The following is a 27043-nucleotide window of genomic DNA, read 5'->3' on the forward strand; positions in this document are numbered from 1 at the left end:
TTCAAAAAGAGGAAGTCAATGGAAACTGAGCAAGTCAAACTCTTCCAATAGAAGGAGGAAGTGATGAAGCAGCTGCAATGCATATTCCTGACTTGATACAGGTATTATACTTTCCATATAAATGACTTTCCATAGGCATTTAACTATACCTTAATTTATGTACTGGTTTTTTTCCCCTTAAGTTACCACATAGCAATAAATGTAGATTTAGGATACGATCCGATGAAAAAACAACCGAACGACACCAAAAATAACAAACAATTACTTCGCGAGTGTTTTGCCATGTTTCATTTGGTTATTCCCGTTTCGTTTACAAAAGTACTAAATGGCCGAAAAGTTCTTATCTATTATGCTTATGTAACTTGTACGTACATTTAATCTTGAATTTAGGGTCTTTATTGGATTGAATTTGAAATACACAAGCATGAATTTAGGTTTGTATTTTCAACATGTTCAATAACCACCTCGGTGGTCGTGGTTTCAAATCGCGACCAGGTCTAAGCAAAAACCTTTAAATTTAAAATATTGTGTTCGGATGAGTTTACATGTTTTCCTGAAAACTGTTACCTTGTTCAGAGTGTGTGAATAGTGACAAAGCATATGATTATTATATATTAAATTTACATGTTGTTGTACTGTATATGCATAATTGTGTGCTGTTGGACATTTAGCAATAATTCATCATAATCGTCATCAAGTGTTCAAACATATCCGATTCATGTGATTTTTGTTCTTCATTGAAAAGCTATTACGACAAACTGTCGCTAGGTTTTTTCATGTAAATATGATCGTGGTTTCCTTTCAGATGAACAAATTTGACGATGGGTTTTAAAGAAAAATTACAGGCCTCAGAAATGTAAAATACTATTAAAGCAAATCAAAGATAAAATCAAGAAATGTAATTTGACAGCCAATGTGGCATGCTGCTGCAGAGTTAATTTTGTACTGTTTCCGTAATGATCATAAAATATAAAATAATGTTAAACGCACGTTTTCAGATTTGTTCAAGTTCTACACAAATTCGATAGCCTGATTAAATATTGATTCCAGCATAGACAATTTTTGCCAGTGTTTTTATAACGCTACATTTTGTAGCTAGCTGTTGAGACAGTTATCATCATCATTTCGATCAGATGTCGAATTAGTTAACTAGGACGAAGGTTTGCTATCTTATTGTTTTTTTGTTGTTTTTTTTGCTCCCGTTTATGTCAGTATCTCATCAAATGTCAAATGATGTAATACAAGGACGTTTTAAAATTGAATTGTGTACACGTTCGATAGCCTGAGTAGAATCATAGATTTCCTCATAAACCAGCTTACTGATGTGACATAAATCGTTCCTTTTTAGACCTGTTGGTTTTCATCTGATTGACGCTTTGTCATTTCGGTATTTACTCTTTTTGTAATTACAGTTGATAAGATAGAAACTGAAGATTGGACCATTGAAGCGACCAGTCTGGTCTAAGACGTGATTTTATTTGATTTGTATCATTTTTATTGTTTCCATCGCTATTCCATTGTCCTTCTTTTCAAAAAGTTACAGTTGCAGAATTGCTACCGATTATTCTTGTTCTCAGCTGATTAACTTTTGATACGGGATTTAAACAAATCTGTTTGATTGCTACTAGTAGTCAATATATTCTCGTCCTCCACCGCTTCTTCTAATATGTTTAAACAAGAGCATTGTAAAATGGTAGAGAAGAGTAGATTGATAGGCAAAATTGGCATTAGAAGGATTTGACCATTACTATTTTAGGTAATTTTTTATCGAGCCTTCGACTTTTGTCAAAAACGCAAGTCATAGCGATCCTACATTCTGTCGTCTGTGTCGTTGGCGGCGGCCACAAATATACATTCCGTGGTTAAATTTTTGAATTTTCAATAACTTTCTTAAACTATCCTGGATTTTTACCAAACTTGAACAGAAGCTTGTTTATGGTCATAAGATAGTATCCAGAAATAAATTTTTTAAAAAAACCTATTTTTCCGTATTTTACTTTTAAATCTTAGTTTTTCTGCCAGTTAATATTACATTTACTCTGTGCTTAATGTTTTTGTCGAGCCTGCAACTTTTGTTGCAGAAAGCTCGACATAGGGATAGTGATCCGGCGGCGGCGGCGGCTACGGCGGCGGTGTTAGCTAACTTCTTAAAAGCTTTATATTTTAGAAGGTGGAAGACCTGGATGCTTCATACTTTGTATATAGATGCCTCTTGTTACGAAGTTTCCGTCAGTCACATGTCCAATGTCCTTGACCTCATTTTCATGGTTCAGTGACCACTTGAAAAAAACGTTCAGATTTTTTGTAATGTTGAATTCTCTCTTATTATAAGTAATAGGATAACTATATTTGATATGTGCGTACCTTGCAAGGTCCTCATGTCTGTCAGACAGTTTTCACTTGACCTCGACCTCATTTCATGGATCAGTAAACAAGGTTAAGTTTTGGTGGTCAAGTCCGTATCTCAGATACTATAAGCAATAGGGCTTGTATATTCGGTGTATGGAAGGACTGTAAGGTGTACATGTCCAACTGGCAGGTGTCATCTGACCTTGACCTCATTTTCATGGTTCAGTGGTTATAGTTAAATTTTTGTGTTTTGGTCTGTTTTTTTCATACTATATGCAATAGGTCTACTGTATTTGTTGTATGGAATGATTGTAAGGTGTACATGTCTAGCGGGCAGATGTCATGTGACCTTGACCTCATTTTCATGGTTCAGTGGTTATAGTTAAATTTTTGTGTTTTGGTCTGTTTTTTTCATACTATATGCAATAGGTCTACTATATTTGTTGTATGGAATGATTGTAAGGTGTACATGTCTAGCGGGCAGATGTCATGTGACCTTGACCTCATTTTCATGGTTCAGTGGTCAAAGTTAAGTTTTTGAGTTTTGGTCTATTTATCTAATACTATATGCCATAGGTCAACTATATTTGGTGTATGGAAATATTTTATGATCTTTATGTCAGTAGGGCAGGTTTCTTTTGACCATGACCTCATTTTCACGGTTCATTGCACAGTGTTAATTTTTTGTGTTTTGGTCAATTTTTCTTAAACTATAAGTAATAGGTCAACTATATATGTTGTATAGAAGCATTGTTAGCTGTACATGTCTGCCTGGCATGGTTCATCTGACCTTGACCTCATTTTCATGGTTCATTGGTCTTTGTTTAGTTATTTTGGTTAATGTTAAGTTAATGAGACAGTTGTAATAAAGCTTTATACTTAGGACTATCAACATAATATCAATGATTAATATAGAAGGCGAGACATTTCAGCGTGTGCACTCTTGTTATAATTTTAATAACTTTCTTTAACTATCCTGGATTTCTACCAAACTTGGACAGAAGCTTGTTAATGATCAACAGCTAGTATTTAGAAGGAAACTTTGTGAAAATTGTATACCTGTTTTTTGAATTTTACTTATAAATCGACTTAGTTGTCTTCAAGTTAACATTACGTACAGTTTGCATTTAAAGTTTTTATAGCATTTTTTAGATTCATAAACTATCCTGAATTTTTACCAAACTTGAATAGAAGCTCCCTTCAATCAAAAGATAGTATTGAGAGGAATATTTTTAATTATTGTTTGCGATTAAAAACTATTCAGATTCTTAATTTTTGGTCCCGTTTTCAAATCGGTCTACATTAAGGTCCAAAGGGTCCAAAATTAAACTTAGTTTGATTTTAACAAAAATTGAATTCTTGGGGTTCTTTGACATGCTGAATCTAAACATGTACTTAGATTTTTGATTATGGTCCCAGTTTTCAAGTTGGTCTAAATTGAGGTCCAAAATTAAACTTTGTTTGATTTCAACACTAATTGAATATATGGGGTTCTTCGATATGCTGAATCTAACCATGTATTTAGATTTTTTATATTTGGGCCCGGTTATCAAATTGGTCCACATTGAGGTCTAAAGGGTCCAAAATTGAACTTTGTTTGATTCATCAAAAAATGAATTCTTGGGGTTCTTTGATATGCCGAATCTAACCATGTATTTAGATTTTGGATATTGGACCATAATAGGTAAATGCCCAATTTAAAATTTTTAAGTTTTTAAGTTTTAGTTCTTAGACCACATTCATTATGTGTCAGAAACCTATGTTGTGTCAACTATTAAATCACAATCCAATGTCAGAGCTGTATCAAGCTTGAATTGTGTCCATACTTGTCCCAAATGTTCCGGGTTCGACCTCTGCGGTCGTATAAAGCTGCACCCTGCGGAGCATTTGGTTAAAAATTAGAACCAAAAGAAAAAACGATCTCCAAGGAAATTAAAATTCAAAAAGAGGAAGTCAATGGAAACTGAGCAAGTCAAACTCTTCCAATAGAAGGAGGAAGTGATGAAGCAGCTGCAATGCATATTCCTGACTTGATACAGGTATTATACTTTCCATATAAATGACTTTCCATAGGCATTTAACTATACCTAAATTTAGGTACTGTTTTTTTTTCCTTAAGTTACCACATAGCAATAAATGTAGATTTAGGATACGATCCGATGAAAAAACAACCGAACGACACCAAAAATAACAAACAATTACTTCGTGAGTGTTATGCCATGTTTCATTTGGTTATTCCCGTTTCGTTTACAAAAGTACTAAATGGCCGAAAAGCTCTTATCTATTATGCTTATGTAACTTGTACGTACATTTAATCTTGAATTTAGGTCTTTATTGGATTGAATTTGAAATACACAAGCATGAATTTAGGTTTGTATTTTCAACATGTTCAACAACCACCTCGGTGGTCGTGGTTTCAAATCGCGGCCAGGTCTAAGCAAAAACTTTAAATTTAAAATATTGTGTTCGGATGAGTTTACATGTTTTCCTGAAAACTGTTACCTTGTTCAGAGTGTGTGAATAGTCACAAAGCATATTATTATCATATATTAAATTTACATGTTGTCGTCCTGTATATGCATAATTGTGTGCTGCTGGACATTAAGCAATAATTCATCATAATCGTCATCACGTGTTCAAACATATCCGATTCATGTGATTTTTGTTCTTTATTGAAATGCTATTACGACAAACTGTCGCTAGGTTTTTTGATGAAAATATGATCGTGGTTTCCTTTCAGATGAACAAATCTGACGATGGGTTTTAAAGAAAAATTACAGGCCTCAGAAATGTAAAATACAAATGTACTATTAAAGCAAATCAAAGATAAAATCAAGAAATGTAATTTGACAGCCAATGTGGCATGCTACTGCAGAGTTAATTTTGTACCGTTTCCGTAATGATCATAAAATATAAAATAATGTTAAACGCACGTTTTCAGATTTGTTCAAGTTCTACACAAATTCGATAGCCTGATTAAATATTGATTCCAGCATAGACAATTTTTGCCAGTGTTTTTATAACGCTACATTTTGTAGCTAGCTGTTGTGACAGTTATCATCATCATGACGATCAGATGTCGAATTGTTAACTTGGACGAAGGTTTGCTATCTTGTGGTTGTTATTTTGTTTTTGTTTTTTTTTTTACTCCCGTTTATGTCAGTATCTCATCAAATGTCAAATGATGTAATACAAGGACGTTTTAAAATTGAATTGTGTACAAGTTCGATAGCCTGAGAAGAATAGATTTCCTCATAAACTGATGTGACATAAATCGTTCCTTTTTAGACCTGTTGGTTTTCATCTGATTGACGCTTTTTCATGTCGGTATTTACTCTTTTTTTAATTACAGTTGATAAGATAGAAACTAAAGATTGAACCATTAAAGCGACCAGTCTGGTCTAAGACGTGATTTGATTTGATTTGTATTATTTTTATTGTTTCCATCGCTATTCCATTGTCCTTCTTTTCAAAAAGTTACAGTTGCAGAATTGCTACCGATTATTCTTGTTCTCAGCTGATTAACTTTTGATACGGGATTTAAACAAATCTGTTTGATTGCTACTAGTAGTCAATATATTCTCGTCCTCCACCGCTTCTTCTAATATGTTTAAACAAGAGCATTGTAAAATGGTAGAGAAGAGAAGATTGAAAGGCAAAATTGGCATTAGAAGGATTTGGCAATTACTATTATAGGTCATTTTTTATCGAGCGTCAAAAACGCGAGTCATAGCGATCTTACATTCCGTCGTCTGTGTCGTTGGCGGCGGCGCCGTCCACAAATATACACTCCGTGGTTAAATTTTTGAAATTTTAATAACTATCTTAAATTATCCTTGATTTCTACCAAACTTGAACAGAAACTTGTTTATGGTCATAAGATAGTATCCAGAAATAAATTTGTTAAAAAAAACCTGTTTTTCCGTATTTTACTTTTAAATAGACTTAGTTTTTCTGCCAGTTAACATTACACTCACTCTGTGGTTAATGTTTTTGAAATTTTAATAACTTTAATTTCTTTAACTATCCTGGATTTCTACCAAACTTGGACAGAAGCTTGTTAATGATCAAAAGCTAGTATTTAGAAGGAAACTTTGTGAAAATTGTATACCTGTTTTTTGTATTTTACTTATAAATCGACTTAGATGTCTTTAAGTTAACATTACGTACAGTTTGCATTTAAAGTTTTTATAGCATTTTTTAGATTCATAAACTATCCTGGATTTTTACCAAACTTGAATAGAAGCTCCCTTCAATCAAAAGATAGTATCGAGAGGAATATTTTTAATTATTGCTTGCGATTAACAGCAAAAGTAGGCGAGACATTGGGTTCCACGGAACCCTTACATTTTTTCTATTACATAGCTCTTCAACTGTAATTATGGTTTCATACTTGGCTTTCAAATATTCGGCTTTGAATGTTCCTGGTGAAAGTTAATCTAGAAAAGCTCTTCGGGCGCATTAAATTTATACGTGTCATTGTGTAAATTGTACATTTTTGTATTGTTACCTTTCATTTTTGCTGTTATGCTTTGTCTACATGCCTTTTTGTGCTTCTCAGTTAAATATTTGTTTGTTTTTATAGAAATTAAGATTATAAAATAATGTTGACAGCTGTACCCAATTTTTTTACATTTTTACCTATCATGTCTGTTTCACACATCGTTGTCAATATAATGGAACTTAATGCGACTATAATACAAGTGAGAGGTTAATCTAGCTATAAAACCAGATTTAATCCACCATTTCTACATACAAAAAAATGCCTGTACCAAGTCAGAAATATGAAAGTTGTTATCCATTCGTTGGCTTTTGGTTTTGCCATTTGATTAGGGACTTTCAGTTTCAGTTCAGTATTTTTGGGATTATTTTTTACATATTAAGGTCTAATAATCTATGTCCAAAGATAACTTTTAATTTTAATCTTTTTTTTTTTTACAGTTTACCTTTTATTAATTGTTCTCCTTAATGTGAAACCAACTCAAAGTTTAGTTACTTCCCAGGTTTGTCTGAAGTGTGACAATGTTGAAAGTGTCAGCATGTGTGCTGTTACTGAAATCTGTAACAAAGATGAGGTAATTTATAAAATAAGTTATTTTCCCTTGTATAAGAAGGAATAATAATGCTTCAAAATAATATACTAATTGATTGCATGTTACTGTGTCTGAAGTTTGACAATGTGCAAGTGTCGGCATATGTGATATTGCTGAAAATTGTCTTAAAGATGTGATAATTTATAAAATAATTAATTTACCTTTGTATATAGAGAGAATAATAATGCGTCATAATATAATAGCTCATTGAATGTTGGTGATATATGCAACGTTCCGTAATCTTAACTATGTCAAGCTGACAGTTTCCAAAAGAGATGATTTCAGCTTTCCAATTGTGAGCGTTCCATTTCTAAGTAGCAACATTCAAGCAGCACCTGCATACGGTGTATATATCTCCCAATTGATACGATATTCCCGTGCTTGCATTTCCTATCATGATTTTCTTGATAGAGGGTTGTTGCTCACAAGGAATCTATTAAATCAAGAGTTCCAAATGGTGAAGTGGAAATCATCACTTCATAAATTTTACGGACGCCATCACGAGTTGGTTGACCTTTATGGAATAACCGTTTCACAAATGATATCGGATATGTTCCTTACGTCGTAACTACAATCCTCTTCCCTTTTATAAATGTGACCTAAAGAATTAGACTATTTTACGGATTTGTTATCTCATAAACAACACGACGGGTGCCACATGTGAAGCAGGATCTGCTTACCCTTCCGGAGCACCTGAAACCACCCCTAGTTTTTGGTTGGGTTCGCGTTGTTAATTTAGTTTTCTATATTGTGTCATGTGTACTATTGTTTGTCTGTTTGTCCGTTTCATTTTTAGCCATGGCGTTGTCAGTTTATTTTAGATTTATGATTTTGACTTCCCTCTGGTATCTTTCGTCCCTCTTTCCATTGATGAAGAAAGCCATAGTACTCAGATATGAATTTATTTGATAATCTTGGACTGTATATATTTGATTATTTGATTATCTTGTTTAAAAAATAATTAATGATTATGTGATTACATAAATGTTGCTATGCCAGCATATATATCGCGACTAAGCCTAACAAAATTTGCAATCGTCAAATTAAGAGACTGAACTATCAATCAATGACCAAAGGACGTATAGATATTTTTAACAAAATTATATTTAAGAAATAATTCATGGAAGCCATAGATTTGTTGGAAATTCTAACATGACGTATTCAAACGCTTTGAGTACACACCCGTGGTAAAATATGAATATATTGCCAGTGCTGTTCCGATTGTACTCCCACGTCATATGCTTTTTTATGAATGAGATACCCGACGTCATAGAACAATGACGTTAGAATGTAAGCATTTTACGGAAAAATACACGCTTGTGAATCCGAAAATCATCACAAGGAAACATACACAAATGATGCTAAAATGTGGCAAAAGCCCTTTATTGTACATCATATAAGACATATAAATAAATTATCATTCAAATTCATCCAAAACTGTCTAAAATCATTATTTTAAATAGTTTAAGCATGTCACTAATGCAGTTTGCTCCGTTCTTTTACGCTAGTTTATTAGTGCGTTTATTTATGGGAACGGCAAATATTTGCCTACACCTTGTGTCCTATCAGAATCGAAATAATTCATGAGGGCTTGAATATATCTAGATTTCTTAATTTACACATGGCCTGGGCCGTGATATTCGAATTTTATCCTGAGCGTTACAACAAATCTATGGCTTCCATGAATTATTTCGATTCTAATAGGACAAATACGATCATTAAAAAACTGAAGCGATGATGGGTATACCGTGTGTGTGGCTGTTCCATTTTACCCACTGTTCGATAAATATAAAACAAATCTAATAAACCTGCATGAATGATTTCTTAACTAACCGCTAGAAAAACATGTGATTACTTTATTTACTTCTCAGTAAACCCAACATTTGCAATTTTAAATTTACATTTTTTATCGTAAGCTACCGTCAAATTCACTGTTGACATGTTGTAACCCAACATCCGAAGCAAGGTTGTCGGCTCTCCGGACATTCCCGAAGTCCTGCGTTTATGAGCTTCGGTCCTTGCTTGGAAGTTGGTTGTAACCAAGGAGCCGCCATGTTGACTTGCTGAAATCAGTAAATGCGCGAATAATGCAATACAACAGAAAACAAGCAACACCTACCTCAAAACTTTATTCTAATGCAATTGTATCCGCAAAACGCAATAAAAAAAACCTTCAGCTTGACGTTTTCATTCGTATGACGTCATGTTTTGAAATGACGTTAATGCGCCAAAATCATTACTGGAATTTCGCGGAATTTTGATTTTTTTTGTTTTTGTCCATTTTTCCGTTCTCTAATGTGTAAATTCTTTTTGTTATGCGTCAGAATCAGAATAAATGTTCTGTAAGGTTTTATTCAATTGTAATTGTTAACACAGCGAAATCCACAACCGTTTATTCACGGGTTACGATACATGTGGATTTACGTGGGAGGCATATTTAAACAGCCATTTGTTTACATCTTGGAGTCTGCGCTAAGTATAGATATATCGAGAATTTTATCACGGTGTTGTTTACAAAGCGAAAGAAGCACGTCATATTAGAATGCGTTTTATGAGACAGAATGTTCGTTTACGCATGCCTTGGGCAACATTTTCATTTATCATCAGGTTAGCACATTCTGCCCTACTCCATGGAAATCAAAGGGTCATCCCCTTATTGTTTATTTATTCCATAACTAAATCTTAGTTCTTTTTACAGGTCTGCTACATGCATCATTACATCGATGATATGTTTCAAGAACGTTTTGACTTAGGATGTGTGCACCCTTCGGTAGGTAAATATATGTTCGAGAGTAACATTTATGTTATGGTGTTTCAAAATTAAGTCATCGTTTAATGTGACCTACCGAATTAGACTATTTACCGGATTTGTAATCACATAAGCAACACGACGGGTGCCACATGTGGAGCAGGATCTGCTTACCCTTCCGGAGCACCTGAGATCACCCCTAGTTTTTGTTGGGGTTCGTGTTGTTTATTCTTTAGTTTTCTATGTTGTGTTATGTGTACTATTGTTTTTCTGTTTGTCTTTTTCATTTTTAGCCATGGCGTTGTCAGTTTGTTTTAGATTTATGAGTTTGACTGTCCCTTTGGTATTTTTCGTCCCTCTTTTAAGTTAGTTCCATATTATTTCCCTTAGGCGCCATGTCAATTGTCACATAGATCGCTATGTATGCCCCGTCGCAGTGGCGGATCCAGAAAAAAATTTGGGGGTGGTCCCAAATGAATATTGAATGGTATGAAAAAGGTTAAAAAATACCTTCGACATTAGGGAAGATCATGAATTTGGACAACACCATGCAATGCACATATTCCTAGGTAAAGGAATTTAAAGACATGTAAAACTGATTTTTATTTAAGACTCTATACAATATCTTGCAATCAAAAATAGCACAACATACAACTGTCATCTGAATTAATAGGCAAACTGTAAAACAAGTTTAGCTAAAATGTTCCGAATCGGTAAAAATAGTTCTACGTAAAATTGTTCAAAATTTACTAATTTAACAAAGAGTTGTTTATCAGGCCATTCAACATCATGCGTCGCGGGTGTTTCCTTGCAAAGTTATCTATAATTTGATTATGTTTAGTTCCAAACTGTAGTGCACATGCATCAATGCATTAGTCCGTTTAAACGTGATTGTCCCATAGTTGTTCTCAGGTTGGTTTTTAAAAGTGATAACTCAATGTTGGATCTCTCACATTCGCAACTCGTCACCCCCATGGTAGCTATGATTTTTAAGATAACAGAAATATTTGGAAAGTCTGTTTTGCAAAATACTTTCAGAGCACCGACTACAGTTTCTGGTTTTGAAAGCATTGACCTCGCAAGTGTTTTGCCACAAACGCAGTTTGAACGGCATTGTAGATGGACTCGGCAAATCAGTATGGTAAAAGTATACAAAATGTTTAATTTCATCAAATGTTGCGCTTTGTACAAATGCCGGTACCAACTTCAGTGCTTGAATTGCTGTTGATGTTGGGGAGTGGGGGGGGGGGGGGGGGGCTCAAAGAGATACATAAACAAATTTAATTTAATTCATTCATAATGATTGTTTTTTTCAAAATGTACATAAATGAAATTTAAAACCGAGACTCTGTTAGTTGGACAATGCAATTATATATGGAAATTTCACTTAAAAATACAAAAATAGTTTGTATTTACCTTTCAAAATAAGAAGTCAACTTCTTCATATTGACTAGATGTTTTGACAATTTAATTACATGTATACAGGTGAAACGCATTGATCCGTATTCTATCATTGTGACACCTCCAGGTATCCAGGTAATCCATAACCAATTAGTGCGTTGAAAGGATTAATCTTACAGTAATCTGTAAGTGTTAATTTGTTAATTAGCTAGTTATTGAAAAAATAGACACTTTAAAAAAAGTTGAGGTTCGTCATGGGGGTGGTCCGGTGCGCCGTGGGACCACCCCCTGGATCCGCCACTGCGTCGCAGGGTAGAGGGCATTACGTGTACACATCGTATGTCTTTGTGAACGGACGTCTCGAAATGATTTCGATTCTCTAACTGTAGTTTTGACGTTAATAATCAATTAATCAATCTAACTTTAGTTTGTCTCAACCAAAATTATAAACAATGTGTATTACCTCAAAACACAGATAAAGTTTATATTAAGACGGGTCGCTTTTACCGTTCTAGGATTATGACCTTTGGCTATACAAATGGAAAATTGCTGAATTTCTCGTTTCCGTTTTCATGGTTTTTGCACTTACGTTTGCCTCAACAAAGTTTTATGAAACATATACACAATGATTATTACCACTTAAACTATTATCAAGATCAAAATTTGGTGGCGTCACTTTAATCGTTTCTGAGTTATGTTCCTTTATAACGTTATATTGAAGCGGGGGCATCATCTGTGTCCCATGAACACATTTTCCCATTATTATTTTTTTTGCATTGACTATTTGACACACGCAAGTCTGATAATATACAATTACTGTCTTTTGATGAGGTAAATGTGAGGTTTTATTGACTTTTGAAAAACTGATAATCACTGAGGCCGACGGCCGAAGTGAATATTATTCAGTTTTTCAAAAGTCAATAAAACCACATATTTACCGAAACAAAAGACAGTAATTGTTTTTTCCATATTCCGAGAGAAATGTATGTAATGGAAAATATTAATTAATATCAATTGTACATCAAACGTTTTTATTACCAAAATTATACACGTAAAAACACGCGAAGTTTTGCGCGGTAAATATTCTTTTCCGCAGCTAGGTAAATATGTTTATTTATTCAAAATCCCATTCATATAGAAAATCCTATTAAAGTTTTAGCAATATGGAATAATATAAGTTATATGGTTTGCTAATGATCCCCTACGGATCCATAGAGGGTGAGAAAAATCCATAGGGGGTGAGGCCGTAGGCCGAGTCCCCTACGGATTTTATTCACCCTCTATGGATTTGTAGGGGGTCAGTAGTGAACCGTATAACGAATTTATCGCACGCAGGACATTTCCAGCTGTGTTTTGTAGAAAATTAAACAATGAAATACAACACGAATAGACGACGTCACCATTAACAGTAAACGTGACGTCATGACCATCTATGCAATTTACTAACCCCAACCCTGGATGCATAGGGGGTCACCACATGACGGCGTTAAACCAATCACAATATCAGCGGTGCGATAAAAGATCACAGTCAGTCAGTCATCGTTTAAAACATTACATGCAATATCACTTTAGATTCAAAGGAAACAGCTTTGATTCTGAAAACGTTTTGATAATAACATGTACCCTTTATTAATACAACAAAAATGAACTAGAGTTAAATGGAAGATACTTCTATATATATACAAGTTTGGAACGTAAACTCGTGTTGTCTGGTCGGCTTATCTTGTTGATAACGTGTAAATTCCACTCAATGCTGATGTATTTTCTATTTGAGTAATGATGTAAACATTGTTTCGTTATCGAATAGTCCGTTTCTATGTATGTTGGTGTTTATTTTTGTAGCGGTTCTGTGTTTCTGTTATTCAGTTGTTTTCCTCTTGTAGTTGATGTTTTTCCCTCCATTCTGGTTTGTTACCTGGGTTTGTTTTTGCTTAAGGTTTATGTACCCTTCTGTAGCCATTTTTGTACGAACTTTTCAAACTTCAATTGTATCAAAACTACAGATATAATGAATAATAGAGATAGGCCATTTTGTACATATTCCAAGGGGAAACTTGATGCAAAGCATTATTTTTTACTGTTCCATTGCATTTAATAGAAAAAGAGGACTTTGTGGATTTTCTATAAAAATCTTGATTTATTTGCCACAAAGTCCTTTTTTTCTATCAAATGCAATGAAACAGTAAAAAGTAATGCTTTGCATCAAGTTTCCCCTTGGAACATGTACTAAATGGCCTATCTCTATTATTTATTATATCATTAGTTTTGATACAATTGAGGTTTGAAAAATTCGTACAAAAATGGCTACAGAAGGGTACATAAACCTTAATCAATTTATACAATAACTGTTGAACAGCAGTGGCGTAGCTAGGTGATTTTCAGGTGTACGCCCGAACCTCGGCCAGAGGTCTGTGGGTCCAGGTCATAGCACCTGTATGTAGTTTGTCCAACGGAGCGAAGCCCCCATAATCTAATAGATTATCGAGAGTGAAGTTCCATTCCCGTTATTATAAATTTTCATCAATAGCAACATACTTAAAGAATCAAAAAGGTTTGTCTTTTATGTTTAGTTTATTCATTGTACAGAAAATGTCCAAACCAGATACTTTAAAATATGTTTAAAAGGAGCCATGGGTGTCGTTAAAGTTAAAATGAAATAATAAATGTTCAGAGACTAGCAGGCACAATTCAAAAATGCATGAAGTGCTCTGCTCTGTTCTGTTCTCGTCTGGGATTTCGCCCCTAAAAAAGTGAATGCATTTATCAGTCTTTTACAGGATTAAAAAAATCAAAATATTTTCTTTAGATATTTTTACTTGTGCCAGGTTTTGGAGTTTCTGCACAACTTTCACGACAGATCTACAAAGGATTATCACATAAAAAACAATTCGACTGTCATATTGCATAACTTGAAGATAAGTCCTTCTGTCAGTACTGAAAGAATGAAAAAAAATGCTTTCAAAATTTTGATTCAAACATTAATTAGAAAAAAGCTTCTTTTAAAGTATCATACAAAATCCAATTAAGGTTTGACAAAGTAATTGATGTGTAACAAACCCCAGGCTGTATCATCTTGTGCAAACAGAAAATTTTAATTCTAAATATGGGAAAATTCAACATTTAATTTCATTATAATGCTCTGTATACTCTTTTTGACATTAATAGTTTCTATCAAAATATTTACTAAATTTTATCATCGGTATAAAGACATCATTCGTAAATATAGCTCAACATGCAGACTTCTAATACGTTCAGGTATTTCACATCCAATTTTTTATGGAAATATTCTTTATAAAGCACAAAGGTGTCAGTATTCACCTCAGAAACTTACAAAACCTTTGAATAGACTTATTAAGAAGGGATATAATTACGATACTGTTGTCAAGTCATTAAAGATTGCATATTTTGGCGTTAATATTGACTCACTGATAAGGTCTTTGCATCGGAACTAAACACATTTATTCTAAAAACAGTTGTTGTCATGACACGGGTTATGTTCTTCTCATATATGTTATGATGGTATGATACTAAACCCCTAACGGGAAGGATTGTGCCTGATGTTCATATGATGAAATCATAATCTTTCAGTCAGTTTAATTGAAGTCTGGAGCTGGCATGTCGGTTAACTGCTAGTAGTCTGTTGTTATTTATGTATTATTGTCATTTTGTTTATTTTCTTTGGTTACATCTTTTGACATCAGACTCGGACTTCTCTTGAACTGAATTTTAATGTGCGTATTGTTATGCGTTTACTTTTCTACATTGGTTAGAGGTATAGGGGGAGGGTTGAGATCTCACAAACATGTTTAACCCCGCCGCATTTTTGCGTCTGTCCCAAGTCAGGAGCCTCTGGCCTTTGTTAGTCTTGTGTACAATTTGGAAATTAGTATGGCGTTCATTATCACTGGACTAGTATATATTTGTTTAGGGGCCAGCTGAAGGACGCCTCCGGGTGCGGGAATTTCTCGCTACATTGAAGACCTGTTGGTGACCCTCTGCTGTTGTTTTTTTATTTGGTCGGGTTGTTGTCTCTTTGACACATTCCCCATTTCCATTCTCAATTTTATCTGTCCAACTTCTATAATAAGGTTTGAAAAAGTTATTGATATCTAAAAAAATATTTAATAACATATTGAATCTAAAAACTAACGTCGCCGACGAAATGTAGGATCACTATGTCTTGCTTTCGCGACATATAAAAATGTCACATATCGAATCTCCAAAGATAAATAATTGCTTTAAACAAAAAGAAAGTTGGCAGAATTCTCAGTAGAAAAGACTTTAAAAGACAATGAACAAATCTATATAATATGATAACATTTGGTTGAAAAGTAAATTTCGTCTCTTTTATTCGAAATTACAAGCAATTAAAAAAAGAATTAGAAGGCTGATGTACTCTTAATAAGTTCTTTGTATTCTATTTTCATTAAAAAAATATTTTTGTTTATCCAAATTCAAGTGTACGCCCGGGCGTTTTGACGTAAACGTAGCTACGCGCATGAACAGTGGTATACTACTTTTTATTAATAATAATGTAATAGTTGTTCTTGTACAGATATATGTGGTGCTCTAGGAATACGAGGAAGTCACATAACACTTAAAATGAAAGAAAATCCGAGGAAAACACTTGAAAATTACCATGACTGCTGTGGCTCAGTCTTTTTCAATGCTTAGACTCCCAAAACCAAATTAAAATGTTCTGGATTAAGATAAAAAATAAATTTGATCGAGAATTCCTTCAACTTCGTATTTGATTTTTTCTTCCAATATTTATCAGCCGAGCGCCACATGCAAGTCGAATGTACACAACATTAAGCCTCTATGTATCTTTGACTTGTTTTGACACCCCTGTCTTACAAATCCTCATAATAATACTGTAAAAGAACTTGTAAGACCGTAAAGTGCATGAAATGTTTTATATTTCAGATGTGTTCTCATTTAAATAACCTCACTACGCACCTTATTGGTAAAAGAACATATACTGATACAATATTAATATCAATATGTGAGTCATGCTGTAACGGAAGATCTCAATGCAATCGTCATTTAGACTGTAAACATCAAAGTTTGTCGTGAGTTTACCATTAATATTCATTTGTGTACCTTGAGTTTAATTTCTAGTAAAAACATTAACAATAAAATAGGGTTGAAATAATGTACTGAACTGTTAGCCATTCATGCTCGTAGTATGATTTCCTGAAAAGACGGACGAAGGATACCAAAGGGAGAGTCAAACTCATAAATAGAAAATAAACTGACAACGCCATGGCTAAAAAATAAAAGACAAACAGACAAATTATAGTGCAGAAGACAGAACATAGATAACTAAAGACTAAGCAACACGAACCCCATCCAAAACTGGGGGGGGGGGGGTGATTTCATGTACTCTGCTCCACATGTGGCACCCGTCGTGTTGCTTATGTTATTACAAGTCCGGTAAATATTCTAATTCGTTATGTCAAATTGGTTAAAAGGGAAGGGTATTGTAGTTACGACAAAAAGAACATATCCAATATCATCTGTGAAACGGTTATTCCATAACGGTCAACCAGCTCGTGGGTAATGATTTGTATTATCCATTTTTTATACAAATAACGAGTAATTCCTTTTCCGACTTGTCTACAGTTTTGATTCTTTTTCGTTTTATCAGCTGTCCAACATTTTTATTAGATTCAGGATTTCCAATTGAATATATGTTAGTATCGATTGGAAGACTTAATATTATGTTTTTATTCTATACTTTACACATCAAGTATCTTTTTACCCAGATGGCAATGCCAAAGTAAACATTAGCGTCACAGTCTTTTTCGTGCTTCATAGTTTAGCTATGCCAATGAGAACGGAACCAGGCATTACCAAGACAAGTATGATGAGTTGCAGGGTTAAACATATATATAATTTGTATGATGTAACGTCTATCATATATCCATTGTCCTTGACCTCTACAAATAGTAAAGTTTTTTTGTAATATTAATTTCTTTTTCATCATAAATAATTGGAAATTTCTTTCTTATCATAAATAATAGGACAACTATATTTAGTATGTGTGTACTTCACATCCTCATGCCCACCAGACATTTTTCATTTGACCTCGACCTCAATTCATGGATCAGTGAACAAGGTTAAGTTTTGGTGGCCAGGTTCATATGCCAGATACTATAACCAATAGGTGTTCAATATTTTGTGTATGGGATGGTTGTGATGCGTTCATGTCCTATTGGTAGGTGTCATTTGACTATGACATGATTTTCATGGTTCAGTGGTCAAAGTTAAGTTTTTGAGTTTTTGTCTTTTATCTTAATACTATATGTAATAGGTCAACTATATTTGGTGTATGGAAATATTTTATTATGAACATGCCAGTCTCGCAGGCTTTATTTGACCGTGACTACTTTTTCAGGATACATTGTTCAGTGTTAAATATTTTTGATTTGGTCTGTTTTTTTCTTAAACTATAAGCAAAATGTCAACTATATTTGTTGGATTGAATGATTGTAAAGTGTACATGTCTGTCTGGTAAGGTTCATCTGACCTGAACCTCATTTTTATGGTTCATTGGTCTATGTACAGTGTTCTTGGTTAAATCTTTTTCTATAAAGCAAACTATAAGCAATAGGTCAACTATATTTGATATATTGAGTGATTGTAACATGTGGAAGGTGTACATGTATTTTTTATTTCGTTTATCAAATCTTGGCCTCATTTTCTTCAATCATGATAAGTTAAAGGGATACTTGTAGTACAGCTTTATATTTAGGACTATCAACATTAAACCAATGACTAGTAAAGTAGTGAAGCCAACTCAAAGTTTAGTAACTTCCCAGATTTGTAAGAAGTGTGACAATGTTGCAAGTGTCAGCCTGTGTGATGTTGTTGAAATCTGCAACAAAGATGAGGTAAATATGCCATTTGCCATTGTATAAGAAGGAATAATAATGTGTTATAACATACTAATTGATTGAATGTTGGTGTTAGTGAGCAACCATTTATCTCAAAAGGGGTGGGGGGGGGGGGGTATGTTTTTTTTCTCTCAGAAAAAAATTATTCAACGCTATCAATAAAATTATTTTTCTATAGGTATGGGGAAAATCTGGACTCCGAAAAAACAGATTGTCATCTGCTTGACCAGAATATACCAATTTTTCATCAAATGGGGGATCATAATATTTTTTTAGAAACAAATCTAATCCCCACTTTTTTATTCTAAATGTAATTCCCTTATTTGCAATGTTTGGCAATCTTAACTTTTTTCATGATAGCTAGTTTCTATTGGTGGAGAACAGCCAGTTTCTATTTGTGGAGAACAGTAACAAGAGAGAACAGCCGACCAGGAAATCAAGCAATTCTATCGAATTAATGTAGTAGAATGAGGGTCTACAAGGGGTTACAGTATAGAGTATTATGGAAGAAAACGGACAAAGATAAAGGACAAAAAAAAAGGGGATAGAGGAAAATGGGCAAAACAATAAAGTATAGCGAATAATGGATTAATAAAATATAAAGAATTGAGTATTATTGGCCAAGTTGTAAATCATAAAGAAAATTGCTTAGAACATTATCATGATTATAGAATACAGGATCGAGGGACCCTATTGATAATTAAATTATATCTTGTATTTTATGGGACAGAATGTTAGTATACTCATGCCTTGCACTATATTATTTGTTCATTTATCACTTAGTTAGAATATTCTCCCCTACTGTATGGAAATTAATAGGTCAGCCCTCAATTTTAAAGATATTCTATGACTATAAATCATTTTTTATTTTAACAGGTATGCTACATGCGAAAATACATCAACGACATGTTTAATGAACGTGTTGACCTAGGATGTGTAGACGCTTCGGTAGGTAATTTTGTAATGTTGCGTAACATTTATGTTATTTTTTTCACAATTAAGTATAATTTTGTTGGGATTCAATTACCTTAGTCACCTTTACAAAGATCACAGCGATCGATTGATATGGCCTCGCCGCAGCGTATGAGGCATTAAAAGTGTAAACATTGTACCTCTTTACGTCCAGAAAACTATTTCCGTTCTCTAACTTTAGTTTGCCTCGACCAAATGTTATGAAACTTATACATTAGAACACACTTTTTTTGTACATGTATATTACAATTTTAGACGCAGCCTCATGTTGACAACTCGGCTAATATTGATAATGACGTGTGCATTGGCGAATTCTAGTGGGTGCCACCAGGTCATATCCCACTAAAAAATGTTATATTATGTTGTATTTTTCATTGGGTGAATGTTGTGAACAGTGTTTTATACTAATGTAATAGTAATTTTATACAGATACATGTTGTGATTCAGGAAGTCACAAAACACTTAAAATGAAGGGAAACTCTGAGGAGAAACACATTAAAGAGGGGTAAACCATACCATAGGGACAGCCAAACTCATAGATCGAAAATAAACTGACAACGCTCAAAAAGAAAAAGACAACAAACAAACAACAGGAACACTGAAGTGCAACAAAAACTAACACTTATGAATACCCAGAAACGAACTATTTGACAATCTGACAACTAATAGTACACGAGACATAACATAGAAAACTAAAGACTAAGCAACACGAACCCCTTCCAAAAATGGGGGTGATCTCAGGTGCTCTAGAAGGGTACGCAGATCCTGCTCCACATGTGGTACCCGTCGTGTTGCTGATGTAAGTAAAAACCCGGTAAATAGTCTAATTCGGCAGGTCACATTCGTGAAAAAGGAATAGGATTGTAGTTATGACATAAAGAAAATCCGATATCATCTGTGAAACGGATATACCATAACGGGCAACCAACTCGTGAAGCCCTTCGACAGTAAAATTTACGAAGGGATCAATGATTTCAACCATTTGAAACTCTTGGTTTAATAGCTTCCTTGTGAGCTGCAACCCTTTATCAAGGAAATCATGATAGGAAATACAAGCCCGGGTATATTGAATAAATTGGGTAATATATACTCCGTATGCAGGCGCTGTTGATATGTTGCTACATAGAAATGAAAGTTCACAATTGGGAAGCTGAAATATCTCTTTTGTTGTAAAGCTTTGGAATTTTGGGTCAGCAATGCTTCTCAAAATAATACTGTAAAAGCGCTTTAACTGTTTAATATTTCAGATGTGTTCTCACTCAAACACCCTCACTTCGCACCTAATTGGTAAAAGAACAAATTCTAATATAGATACATTCATATTATGTGAGGCATGCTGTAATGGAAGTTCTCAATGCAATAGTCATCTAGACTGTAAACATCAAAGTTTGTCGTGAGTTTACCATTGATATTCATTTGTGTACATTGAGTTTAATTTCTAGTAAAAACATTAACAATAAAATAGGGTTGAAAGATACCAGAGGGAAATGGCTAAAAAGTAAAACGACCAATAAACATTAGAAAACAAAACACAACAAAGAAACTAAAGGCAGCAATGCAAACAAATAAAAAAAAACTAGGGAGAGTGATATCAGGTGAAATAATCTACTGAACTGTTAGCCATTCATTCTCGTAGTATGATTTCTTGAAAAGAGGGATGAAGGATCCCAAAGGGAGAGTCAAACAAATAGATAGAAAATAAACTGACCACGCCATGGCTAAAAAAATTAAAGACAATAATAGTGCAAAAGACAGAACATAGATAACTAAAGACTAAGCAACACGAACCCCATCCAAAACTGGGGTTGATTTCATGTGCTCTGAAAATGTAAGAATATCCTGCTCCACATGTGGCACCCGTCGTGTTGCTTATGTTATTACAAGTTCGGAAAATATTCTAATTCGTTATGTCAAATTCGTGAAAAGGGAAGGGTATTGTAGTTAAGACAAAAGTAACATATCCGATATCATTTGTGAAATGGTTATTCCATAACGGTCAACCAACTCGTGGTTAATAATTTGTAATATCCATTTTTTATACAAATAACGAGTAATTCCTTTTCCGACTTGTCTACAGTTTTGTTTGTTTCTTTCGTTTTATCAACTGTCCAACATTTTTATTAGATTCAGGATTTCCAATTGAATATATGTTAGTATCGATTGGAAGACTTAATATTATGTTTTTTTTTATTCTATACTTTACACATCAAATATCTTTTTACCCATGTAGACCAGATAGCAATGCCAAAGTAAACATAGCGTCACAGCCTTTTTCGTGGTTAATAGTTTAGCTATGCCAATGAGAACGGAACTAAGACGTTATGAGGAGTTGCAGGGTTAAACATATATTATATGTATGATGTTACGTCTATCATATATCCATTGTCCTTGACCTCTACAAATAGCTAAGTTTTTTGTAATGTTAAGTTCTTTTTCAACATAAATAATTGGAAATTTCTTTCTTATCAAAAATAATAGGATAACCATATTTAGTATGTGCGTACCTCACATTGTCCTCATGCCCACCAGACAGTTTTCATTTGACCTAGACCTTAATTCATGGATCAGTGAACAAGGTTAAGTGTTGGTGACCAGGTTCATATGCCAGATACTGTAACCAATAGGTCTTCTATATTTGGTGTATGGGACGATTGTGATGTGTTCATGTCCTACTGGTAGGTGTCATCTGACTTAGACGTGATTTTCATGGTTCAGTGGTCAAACTTAAGTTTTTGAGTTTGGTCTTTTATTTTAATACTATATGTAATAGGGCAACTATATTTGGTGTATGGAAATATTTTATAATGTACATGCCATTCTCGCAGGTTTTATTTGGCCTTGACTTTATTTTTAGGATACATTGTTCAGTGTTAAATATTTTTGATTTGGTCTGTTTTTTTCTTAAACTATAAGCAAAATGTCAACTATATTTGTTGGATTGAATGATTGTAAAGTGTACATGTCTGTCTGGTAAGGTTCATCTGACCTGAACCTCATTTTTATGGTTCATTGGTCTATGTACAGTGTTCTTGGTTAAATCTTTTTCTATAAAGCAAACTATAAGCAATAGGTCAACTATATTTGATATATTGAATGATTGTAACATGTGGAAGGTGTACATGTATTTTGGTTTGGTTTTTCAAACCTTGGCCTCATTTTCTTCAATCATGTTAAGTTAATGAGATACTTGTAGTAAAGCTTTATATTTAGGACTATCAACATTAAACCAATGACTAGTAAAGTAGTGAAGCCAACTCAAAGTTTAGTAACTTCCCAGATTTGTAAGAAGTGTGACAATGTTGCAAGTGTCAGCATGTGTGATGTTGTTGAAATTTGCAACAAAGATGAGGTAAATATGTCATTTGCCATTGTATAAGAAGGAATAATAATGTGGTATAACATACTAATTGATTGAATGTATGCTGTTAGTGAGCCACCATTAATCTCACGGGGGTCGGGGGTGGTGGTGGTCTGGGGGTTGGGGGGTTTGGTGGGGGGATGTTTTTTTTCTCTCTGCTTCACCAAAATATACCAATTTTTCATCAAATGGGAGATGATAATATTTTTTAAGGAAAAAATCTAATCCCCCTTTCTTATTCCAAATGTCGTTCCTTAATTGCAACGTTTGGCAATCTTAACATTTTCATGCTAGCCAGTTTCTATTGGTTGAGAAAGCCACAATAACAAGAGAGAACAATCGACCAGGAAATCAAGCAATTCTATCAAATTAAGAACGTAGTAGAATGAGGGTCTACAAGGTGTTACAGAATAGAATATTATGGAGATAAAGGACAAAGATAAAGGACAAAAAATAAAGAAATAGAGGAAAATGGGCAAAACAATAAAGTATAGCGAATAATGGATTAATAAAATATAAAGAATTGAGTATAATTGGCCAAGTTGTAAATCATAAAGAAAAATTGCTTAAAACATTATGGAATACAAAATCGAAGGACCCTATTAATAATTCAATTATATCTTGTATTTTATGGGACAGAATGTTAGTATACTCATGCCTTGCGCTATATTATTTGCTCATTTATCTCGAAATTAGAATATTCTCTACTGTATGGAAATTATTAGGTCATCTCCTAATAAGAAAGTTATTCTATGACTAAATCATTTTTATTTTAACAGGTATGCTACATGCGAAAATACATCAATGACATGTTTAATGAACGTTTTGAGCTAGGATGTGTAGAAGCTTCGGTAGGTAATTTTGTAATGTTGAGTAACATTTATGTTATTTTTTTACAATTAAGTATAATTTTGTTGGGATTCAATTCCCTTAGTCACCATTACAAAGATCACAGCGATCGATTGTTATGGCCCCGCCGCAGCGTATGAGGCATTAAAAGTGTAAACATTGTACCTCTTTACGTCCAGAAAACTATTTCCGTTCTCTAACTTTAGTTTGCCTCGACCAAATGTTATGAAACTTATACATTAGAACACACTTTTTTTGTACATGTGTATATTACAATTTTAGACGCAGCCTCATGTTAACAACTCGGCTAATATTGATAATGACGTGTGCATTGGCGAATTCTAGTGGGTGCCACCAGGTCATATCCCACTAAAAAATGTTATATTATGTTGTATTTTTTATTGGGTGAATGTTGTGAACAGTGTTTTATAATGTATACTAATGTAATAATATTTTATACAGATCCATGTTGTGCTCCAGGAAGTCACAAAACACTTAAAATGAAGGGACACTCTGGGGAGAAACACATAAAAGAGGGGTAAAAGATACCATAGGGACAGCCAAACTCATAGATTGAAAATAAACTGACAACGCCATTGCTCAAAAAGAAAAAGACAATCTGACAAATAATAGTACACGAGACACAACATAGAAAACTTAAGACTAAGCAACACGAACCCCTTCCAAAACTGGGGGTGATCTCAGGTGTTCCAGAAGGGTTAGCAGATCCTGCTCCACATGTGGTACCCGTCGGGTTGCTGATGTAAGTACAAACCCGGTAAATAGTCTAATTCGGCAGGTCACATTCGTGAAAAAGGAATAAAATTGTAGTTATGATATAAAGAAAATATCCGATATCATCTGTGAAGCGGATATACCATAACGGGCAACCAACTCGTGAAGCCCTTCGACAGTAAAATTTACGAAGGGATCAATGATTTCAACCATTTGAAACTCTTGGTTTGATAGCTTCCTTGTGAGCTGCAACCCTCTATCAGGGAAATCATGATAGGAAATACAAGCCCGGGTATATTGAATAAATTGGGTAATATATACTCCGTATGCAGGCGCTGCTGATAGTTCACAATTGGGAAGCTGAAATATCTCTTTTGTCGTAAAGGTTTGGAATTTTGGGTCAGCAATGCTCCTCAAAATAATACTGTAAAAGCGCTTTAACTGTTTAATATTTCAGATGTGTTCTCACTCAAACACCCTCACTTCGCACCTAATTGGTAAAAGAACAAATTCTAATATAGATAAATTCATATTATGTGAAGCATGCTGTAATGGAAGTTCTCAATGCAATAGTCATCTAGACTGTAAACATCAAAGTTCGTCGTGAGTTAACCACTAATATTTATTTGTGTACATTGAGTTTAATGTTCTTGTAATAACATCAACAATAAAAAAAAAAAGGATCGAAAGATACCAGAGGGACATTCCAACTCATATGCCGAAAAAAAATAGAAAACGCCATTGCTAAAAAAAAAAGACCATTAGACAAACAAAGTACACAAAACACAACATAAAAGACAGAAGATAACATCACAAAAAAAGTCGGGTGGGGTGGGGGGATAATCGATTGAACGGTAATCACTCAATCTGTACTAGAACATGTTCCATTAATGATGCGTGTCATTATTTGTTCTGTATTATTCAATTTTTATACTAAAAATAAAGTCTGTATTCATATTCTGCAGGTCAACGCATATATCAAATGTTAACAGTATGTTCAAAATATAAGACATTAACATTTAGGGCTAACCTATAGACTGCTATAAAGCTAATGTATATTTTCGCACACCTAGCATAATAGTTATCACAGGTACCAGGATTATAATTTAATACGCCAGACGAGCGATTCGTCTACATAAGACTCTTCAGTGACGCTCAGATCAAAATAGTTATAAAGCCAAACAATCACAAAGTTGAAGAGCATAAATAAGCAACTAGTATTTTAGGCATGGAACAGTGAAGATGAACACATCCGTCTTAATCGCAACTTCACTGTAATGTATGAATGTAAATAACAACACAGTATTTGTTCAGCACGCCTTTACCGTTACCGCTATATATGTTGCATAGATAGTTGGATTAGTGGCACGATCCTTTGGGTGTTAGTATGAGTATAATGGGTGTGGGTGTATATTTGTATATAGCGCATTAGCCATCCTACTATGTAGGAGTGTGCCGATCTAGAACGCCGATTCATACCAGTCCTGTAGAATAAAAGAGTTTCAAATAAATATATGTTGGTTTCGATTGCACATGGTAGACTTGATGTTTATATATAACCAAACAAATTTATTCTGTATATAGATATAACTCTCCGTTTAGGTCACAATTTGTAAAAGAAAACCCATTTATATATGTATACTTTACACATTAAGTATCTTTTCACCCTGCTTCAATGTAGACCAAATGGAAATGCCAAAGTAAAGGTTGGTGTCACAGTCGTCTTCGCTGTCAATGTTTTGGCCATGCAGACTTCTATAAAACTATGATCAACGAGAACGTAAAAATGCATTACCAAAAACTAGGAGGTCGAATTGCAGGCCGGTAAAAAATATACTACAATGTCTGATATTATAAAATAATTTGTTGTATTGGCTACGAAACAAGTGGAAAGATCTGTCAGCTTCGCGTTTAAATCTGGTTCTTAATATCTAATCGACTGTTTAACATAATGTTGGTGCCCGGGCAGTTTGTTGAATATGTGATAACTAGATAGGATATGAGTCGAGTACTACTAGTAGTTACAATTTGAGACAACTGGTGAGGTTCTGAGATAACAAGTTGGAATCCTAGATCACTAGTTACGATCTGAGATAACCGGTTATGATCTGAGATAACTAGTTAAGATCTGGTATAACTGCTTAGAGTTTAACTAGTTATGTTCTGGGGTAACTGCTTAATGGTTTAACGGTTTAACTAGTTAGGATCTGGGATAACTGCTTAGAGTTTGGGAAAACTGATTAGTGGTTATGATATAAAAACACAGGTTAGCATATGAGATAACTGGCTAGGATCTGTGAAAATGTAGGAAACATAGATAAGAACTTGTGTGGGTGGGGGGATTGGTGATTGCACTAATGATTGAATAACACTTGGGTCTATTTTGAATAGTTTTGACTTATATTTTTTTTCACTTTCAGGAGTAATTGAAATGACGAAACGCCGACTTGATATAAGATATTATTTTGGAAAATTCAACAACTAAACATGTAAAAAGGATGTCTGAAGAAAGTTACATTTAATGCTGGTTTACTTTAATATATAGAGAATACATGCAAGCCAAATATATATATTTTTTCAAGTAATATCCGTTTTAGATTTGACTAAGTACCAATTTTACGATACCGTAAGGTAAAAA

General features: G+C 33.9%; 1 protein-coding gene across 1 annotated transcript; it reads left to right on the forward strand.

Moving 5' to 3' along the window:
* Positions 1-4647: 4647 nt before the first annotated feature.
* On the forward strand, positions 4648-26925 carry LOC139489004 (uncharacterized). Its single transcript, XM_071275024.1, has 11 exons — positions 4648-4719; positions 7291-7424; positions 10141-10212; positions 16519-16664; positions 18350-18488; positions 19368-19439; positions 20711-20856; positions 22674-22812; positions 23601-23672; positions 24863-25008; positions 26826-26925. Exons 1-11 carry the CDS (start codon positions 4710-4712, stop codon positions 26833-26835), a joined length of 1086 nt encoding a protein of 361 aa, XP_071131125.1. The 5' UTR covers positions 4648-4709; the 3' UTR covers positions 26836-26925.
* Positions 26926-27043: the final 118 nt, after the last annotated feature.

This window comes from Mytilus edulis, chromosome 9 (assembly GCF_963676685.1).
Source record: "Mytilus edulis chromosome 9, xbMytEdul2.2, whole genome shotgun sequence".
In the NCBI taxonomy this organism is placed as follows: domain Eukaryota; kingdom Metazoa; phylum Mollusca; class Bivalvia; order Mytilida; family Mytilidae; genus Mytilus; species Mytilus edulis.